Source organism: Triticum urartu, chromosome 5 (assembly GCF_003073215.2).
Source record: "Triticum urartu cultivar G1812 chromosome 5, Tu2.1, whole genome shotgun sequence".
In the NCBI taxonomy this organism is placed as follows: Eukaryota; Viridiplantae; Streptophyta; class Magnoliopsida; order Poales; family Poaceae; genus Triticum; species Triticum urartu.
Window position 1 is genome coordinate 498,340,957 of NC_053026.1, and position 7,785 is coordinate 498,348,741.

General features: G+C 45.2%; 1 protein-coding gene across 1 annotated transcript; it reads left to right on the plus strand.

The window, feature by feature from the left end:
• Positions 1-3,277: 3,277 nt before the first annotated feature.
• Positions 3,278-4,683, plus strand: LOC125556438 (xylanase inhibitor protein 1-like). Its single transcript, XM_048719171.1, has one exon. The coding sequence runs from the start codon at positions 3,591-3,593 to the stop codon at positions 4,488-4,490; it is 900 nt and encodes a 299-aa protein (XP_048575128.1). The 5' UTR covers positions 3,278-3,590; the 3' UTR covers positions 4,491-4,683.
• The last annotated feature ends 3,102 nt before the right edge of the window (positions 4,684-7,785 follow it).

Here is a 7,785-nt window from a genome sequence, read left to right on the forward strand (position 1 = left end):
CTCTCATGGATGTTTTCGGTGTGCATCATGGCAATTTTACAATATATAACATGTCAAATTCTCTTTTATCAAGGCATTCTTATTTTTGTAGATACCACAACAATTTTTTGAACATGTGGAAAACTTATCTACTGTAGCTCCACAAATATACCAAAATTGCAAAAAAAACCTCAATTTTAATATCATGGTAATTTTACCGTACTTACCCCATTTTTTGTAAATTTACTTTTTATGAGCAAATCAATGAATTTTTTATTTTTGTTATTAATGACATGACATTTTGACAGCATGAATTTTTTATTAATTACATGATTTTTAAGAGGATGACATATTTTTTATTAGGAGGATGTTGTTTTTATTATTGAGAGTATATTTTTTTTGATGGCATGCATTTTTATTCTTAAGTGCATGACATTTTTTATTAACAGGATGACACTTTTATTATGGATGGACACACGGAAAATTTTCAATGTTTATTTTTCATTTTTTCCAATAATGGGCAGTGGGATGTCAATGTTGAGGTTCTTTTAAAAAAATCAGCATGTCAATTTCTTTTTTCTATTTTTTCTATAAGTTGATTTTTTTCGGATATACAACAATCTGATCATTTTGAACATGATGGCGTTTTGATTTATGTACATCAAGGCATTTTTGCTGTTGTTATAGCTTTTTAAAATGAGGCACATAGCAGTTTTTAAGTTTGGGCAATAAGTAACAGCAAAATGGGATTTATTTGGCCCAACTTGGAGGCTTACAGACGTGCATGGAGGGGGGATGGTTCGCTGGGTGGGTTTCCCCTAGCAAACATTTTTGTTCGGTCGGAACGATCGGTTAGCCAGGACCCCCTTTCCTTAGGAACGTTGCCCAGTTATTCGGGTCCATTTTTATGGACACTAACATCAGACTACCGATCGCCAGGGAAAAAAATTAAATGAGACCAGGTCTTACGATTAGTAGGTGAGACCCGTCTTGATGGATGACACGTGGCATTCATAAATCACAAAGCATCTAATCTCTCCTCCCCCCTCCCCCCCCCTTTGATTTTAATTGGGGGTGAGTGATGCTTTGTGATTTGTGAATGCCACGTGTCATTTATCAGGATGGGTCTCGCGTGAAACCTGGTCTCATAGAATTCTTTTCCGATCGCCAGGGAGGAGCTCCCATCCACTGATTTGTTCGCCGAGGGTGGTCGACCAACGAACACCCTTCATCATTCGCCAAGGGAAGGCCATGGCGAACCCCCGATAGGCCCATAGGCCCAGTTAACTGTTTTCTTTTAATAAAAACCCCTTGATCGTTCGCCGAGGGAAGGCCAGGGCGAACCCCCAATAGTCCCACAGGTCCAGTTAACTATTTTATTTTAATAAAAACACCATGAACAATGAATAAATAAATAATCTTCTAAAATTAGAGAAATGATTAATTTATCATGACCATGATCTAAAAAATATGAAAGTTCACATGCTACTTTATAAAACCTGACATTTCTCTAATTTATAAATTTACAAATGGTATGATTGAAAGAACATGTTGTGTGATTTAAAATAAATAAAATTATGAATTTTCATGTTGATGTTTCACTATGCAAAAAATGTCATGTTTTAAAGAACATTTTTTCTTTATTTTGCCATAAAAATCAAAAAATGCCATGTTGTAAACAATTTTTTGTGCCAATTAAAAAAGGCTAAATTCTTAATAATAAAATTGCCACCCTCTTAATAATACAAATGCAATGATAAAATAATAAAAGTGCCATGCTATCAAATAATAATACTATTATATTTTTAATAATAAAGTAACCATCCTCCAATAAAAGTGACATGTTAATAATAATAATAATAATAATAATAATAATAATTGACATGCTCTTAATAATGAAACCATCATTAATAATAATAATAATAATAATAATAATAATAATGTCATGTTAATAGTAATAAAAAATGACATGATGTTCGTAATAAAACTATCATCCTCTTAATAATAAAAATGCCATGTTGTTAATTATTAAAGTGCTACACTCTTAATAATAAAAATTGCCATGTGAGAAAGTAAAAAAAATTCCAAAATTTCCATGAATACTTGATAAAATTCCAAAAGCTTGCCATCGGGCATCATAAAATAGACCTAAAAATTTCCATGTTTTGGAAGACAAAATTTTCATGGTTTAAAGATTAATAGAAGAAATGTCCATGCTACCTATAATTAAAAATGGGAAAGTTTATAAAAAGACCTCTCTAAAAATAGAAAAAAAATTCTTTCAAAAAATGTTAAAACGTTCTGGATTTTCGGGATTTTTCTAGTTGAAAAAGTCGAACGACAAAAGTTAGGGCAGTACATATATGAGTTTAACGCAAATCTCCACAGCCCCCCCCCCCTTCTGTGGTCGAGTGGTAGGTGCCCTCGGCGTGCACCTTCGTCTGCATTTTTTGGAGAAACAAAAAGAACATTTGCGAGGAAAGCATGAAACTATAATGGCTCCAGCTGACCTACGCCAAAAAAAAAGTTCGCTAGGAAAACATGAAACGTCGAACGGGTCCAACCAACTTACGTGGCATCGGGCATCCGCCAAGATACATACAATGGCGAGGGAGGCGTTCACTGGAGTTGGCCTCTTGGTGAACGGTCGCCGGATAGCTTCTTAAGTTTTTATTTCGTTGGTAGCAAAGTTGGATATTATTGGTTGCAAATGTGCTTAATAAAGAAGAAAAATAGTATATGGTGAGAAAGCTATTATAGAGTTTTATAGTTTCCTTAACATCCAACATTAATTTCTTAAATATATGAGAAGTCAAATTAGGAAGCAGTTGATAGCAAATCGCACTTAATTAGCCTTAAATGATTATTTGCAAAATAATAACCTTAACTGATTTTATTTGTGATAACTACCCACAGATGGTGCCCTTGCTTCCAACTGTTTTGGGAAAAACTGACCGGAGCAAATAAAAATGTCAGGCAATTGATCTTGGATGCGAATATTCAGCGAATGTCTGATTTTTAGGCACGGCAAACCGAACATTTTCATGGCAAATTATATTCGTTGAGAATGATAAATTTAGTTGACGAGCATGGCAAATCTGCTCAGTTCATCTTTTGGACAGTAAAGCAAAACGCAGAAAAGCAATACATGCTCAAGTGTTCTTTGGGTGAGTGGGAAAAGAACGGCATTGATGCGTGGACCTTCACCACGTTGCATTGTTGGCTTGTTCTCGTCGTCTCGTCGGTCTCACTCGTCGACATGCATTTATTCCGGATTGCCGCGGCGGTGCTCCATTTCTCATCTCGTAACTCCTCGATGTGCTTTTCAGCTCCGCTTAGTCATGTTATTTGTTATCCTACTACTCCTAGCGCGATCAAGCTGAGTGCGCTTCCCATATGTGGAACGATTTCCCCATGAACACTGGCAAGCCAGCTAAGTGAGCCCAGCTAACTTAGCCACCTATGGCCGCAACACACGGGGAGATATCGAAAGCCACCTAGCTGCACTCCCACATCTCGACTCGCGCCGTGATCAGTAATCCATCTTCTATATATAAAGCACATTCTAGCGAGCTAGATAATTCGATCTTCAGAGTAGGTACTAATCAGAAATGGCGCTGGCACGCCGGAGTCCGGCCTCCCTCCTGGTCATCGCCGCGGTTCTCTCCGTTCACGGCCTCCTCCCCGCTCCGGCCGCCGCCACGGGCAAGACCGGCCAGCTGACCGTCTTCTGGGGCCGGAACAAGGACGAGGGCTCTCTCAGGGAAGCCTGCGACGCCGGCCTCTACACCGCGGTCATCATGTCCTTCCTCAACGTCTACGGCCACGGCAAGTACCGCCTCGACCTCTCCGGCCACCCGCTCGCCGGCATCGGGGGCGACATCAGGCACTGCCAGTCCATGGGCATCACCGTCTCCCTCTCCATCGGCGGCTACGGCGGCGACTACGCGCTCCCGACCAACCGGTCCGCGCTCGACCTCGCCGACCACCTCTGGTTCTCCTACCTCGGCGGCAGGCGCAGGGGCGTGCGCCGCCCGTTCGGCCGCGCGAGTCTCGACGGCGTCGACCTCTTCCTGGAGCGCGGCGGGCCGGCGGAGCACTACGACGCGCTGGCGAGGGAGCTGGCCAGGCGCAAGGCCCGCGGGGGGAAGGCGCCGCGGCTGACGGCGACGCCGCGCTACGCGTTCCCGGACCGGCTCGCGGCGCCGGCGCTCTCGACGGGGGTCTTCGAGCGCATCCACGTCAGGTTCTACGACTACCCGGACTGCACGGCGTTCATCGAGGACGCGTGGGGCAGGTGGACGGCGGCGTACCCGGGCAGCGAGATCCACCTCGGCCTCACGGCGTCGGAGAAGGCCAGCTGCTACCTGCACCCCAAGGCGCTCTGGGAGATCACCATGCCGATCGTGCAGAAGGCGGCCAACTACGGCGGCGTCATGCTCTGGGACCGGTACTACGACGTGGTGAACGTCCAGGACCACTACAGCAGCTACATCAAGAACTGGGCCTGAGCTCCGGCCATCCTCCATGCATCGCCTTGCATGCTCCTCCCTTGGCAAACGCCTCTAGCTCCTTAATTTGCTTGCGCATGTGTAAATCGAAAGTAATCTGCTGTTAATCGTCACTCTTGTGTGCTTGCAAGAATAAAGGGACGACAGTGCAGTACATGGATAAACAGTTCATTTCAGAGGTTTGGTTCAATCATGCTGTTCCCTGTGGATGTCACAATTATCATCAGATTACTGCTTGATTACGTTTTGAAATGTATGCCCCAACCACAGGTGCGTGCAATCAATAATCAACCCTTAAAGTATCTTCAACAGCCTCGCGGCGCGCTAAAAATGCATTTACATCGTCGGAATGATGAGTTTTTGCGCAGCGAAGAGCACTTGCTTGAGCGGCCACTGCAAATTATAGCACGCGCGAGCCGCTCCAGCAGCCGCCGCAAAAAAACACACACGCTTTCAGCACGAACAATATATACACTCCAAACACAACCAAGAAGATCAAACACAAACAAAATAAATCAATAATAAATAGTTCAATTTTATTATTACAACTCAAACAAATAGTTTATCTTGCAATACAACAAATAGTTCAACAATATAACGTCAAACATACAAATCATGATGCTCTTTGTCGGCCATTCCATGCCTACCACTTCTGGATGAGATCCTTCTGAAGATCATCATGTGTTTCGGCACGTCGAATGACATGATAGGAGGCAACAAAACGAGCCACCCTCGCAGCCCTTCGCCGCACTCGCACGGGATGTCCCAAGTGCTCATACCGAAAATAGTCTAAATCTTGGCCACGCTCATTCTCGATGATCATGTCGTGCATAATCACACAAGCGTGCATGATCCACCAAAGCATCTTTTGATCCCAAATCTAGCCGGCTCTCTCATGACAAATTGGGCTTGCAAAATCCCAAAAGCTCTCTCCACATCTTTCCTAGCCGCCGCCTGAGCATTGTGGAAATCTAGATTTTTCTTACCATCCGGTTTTTTCAACGGCTTCACAAATGTTTGTCACTTTGAGTAGATGCCATCCGTAAGATAGTAGCCATAGTTGTATGTATGACCATTTGCTACATACTGCACCGGTGGCAGTTCACCATTTGCAATCCTATTCATGAGTGGTGATCGATTAACAATATTGATGTCAATCAAAGATCCAGGCATTCCAAAAAAAAGCATACCAAATACAAGTCTCTTGATTGGCCACCGCTTCAAGGATTATACCAAATCCAAGTCTCTTGATTGGCCACCGCTTCAAGGATTATAGTGGAACCCTTTCTTTGGCCATGGAATTTTCCATGCCATGTCCTAGGACAGTTCTTCCAACTTCAATGCATGCAATCTATTGAGCCAAGCATACCTGGAAACCCTGAGCTTTGTTCATCTCCAAAAGCCTTGCAGCGTCTTCAGCATTGGGACATTTTTAAATACTCCTAGCCAAACACTTGCATAATTCCGACTGCGAAGCGCTTGACACACATGATGGCTTGACTCTCACCCATGACCAAGTGGTCATCAAGTAGATCGGCCGGAATACCGTATGCCAACATACGCAAAGCGGTTGTCACCTTCTGAAAGGTGATATGCTCGAGCTCTCCGGCGGCATTCCTCCTTTGCTGAAAAAAACGATCATGGCTCGCAAGTTTCTCCGCAATGCGCCTGAATAACTCGGTGCTCATCCTAAACCTGTTGGGGAACGTTGCAGAAAACAAAAAATTTCCTACGGTTTCACCAAGATCCATCTATGAGTTCATCTAGCAACGAGTGATCGGATGCATCTACATACCTTGTAGACCGCGAGCGGAAGCGTTCAAAGAACGGGGATGAGGGAGTCGTACTCGACGTGATCCAAATCACCGGAGATCCTAGCGCCGAACGGACGGCACCTTCGCGTTCAACACATGTACGGTCAGCGTGACGTCTCCTCCTTCTTGATCCAGCAAGGGGAAGGAGAGGTTGAGGAAGATGGCTCCAGCAGCAGCACGACGGCGTGGTGGTGATGGAGCTGCAGTACTCCGGAAGGGCTTCGCCAAGCTCTATGGAGGAGGAGGAGGTGTTGGAGAGGGAGAGGGAGGCACCAAAGGCGTAGGTGAGAGGCCCTCCTTCCCCCCCACTATATATAGGGAGCCTAGGGGGGGCGCCGGCCCTAGGAGATGCAATCTCCTAGAGGGCGGCGGCCAAGGGGTGGGGGGCTTGCCCCCCAAGCAAGGGGGCGCCCCCCCCTTTAGGGTTTCCCCACCCTAGGCGCATGGGCCCTAGGGAGAAGTGGCGCCCCAGCCCACTTTGGGCTGGATCCCTTCCCACTTCAGCCCATGGGGCCCTCCAGGATAGGTGGCCCCACCCGGTGGACCCCCTGGACCCTTCTGGTGGTCCCGGTACAATACCGGTGACCCCGAAACTTGTCCCGATGGCCGAAATAGCACTTCCTATATATAATTCTTTACCTCCGGACCATTCCGGAACTCCTCGTGACGTCCGGGATCTCATCCGGGACTCCGAACAACATTCGGGTTACTGCATATACATATCCCTACATCCCTAGCGTCACCGAACCTTAAGTGTGTAGACCCTATGGGTTCGGGAGACATGTAGACATGACCGAGATTGCTCTCCGGTCAATAACCAACAGCGGGATCTGGATACCCATGTTGGCTCCCACATGCTCCTCGATGATCTCATCGGATGAACCACGATGTCGAGGATTCAAGCAACCCCGTATACAATTTCCTTTGTCAATCGGTATGTTACTTGCCCGAGATTCGATCGTCGGTATCCCAATACCTCGTTCAATCTCGTTACCGGCAAGTCACTTTACTCGTACCGTAATGCATGATCCCGTGACCAGACACTTGGTCACTTTGAGCTCATAATGATGATGCATTACCGAGTGGGCCCAGTGATACCTCTCCGTCATACGGAGTGACAAATCCCAGTCTTGATCCGTGTCAACCCAACAGACACTTTCGGAGATACCCGTAGTATACCTTTATAGTCACCCAGTTACGTTGTGATGTTTGGTATACCCAAAGTACTCCTACGGTATCCGGGAGTTACACGATCTCATGGTCTAAGGAAAAGATACTTGACATTGGAAAACTCTAGCAAACGAACTATACGATCTTGTGCTATGTTTAGGATTGGGTCTTGTCCATCACATCATTCTCCTAATGATGTGATCTCGTTATCAATGACATCCAATGTCCATAGTCTGGAAACCATGACTATCTGTTGATCAACGAGCTAGTCAACTAGAGGCTTACTAGGGACATGTTGGTGTCTATTTATT

Coding starts and splice junctions, on each gene's coding strand:
- LOC125556438 (XM_048719171.1), top strand. CDS start 3,591: ATGGCGCTGGCACGCCGGAGTCCGGCCTCCCTCCTGGTCATCGCCGCG.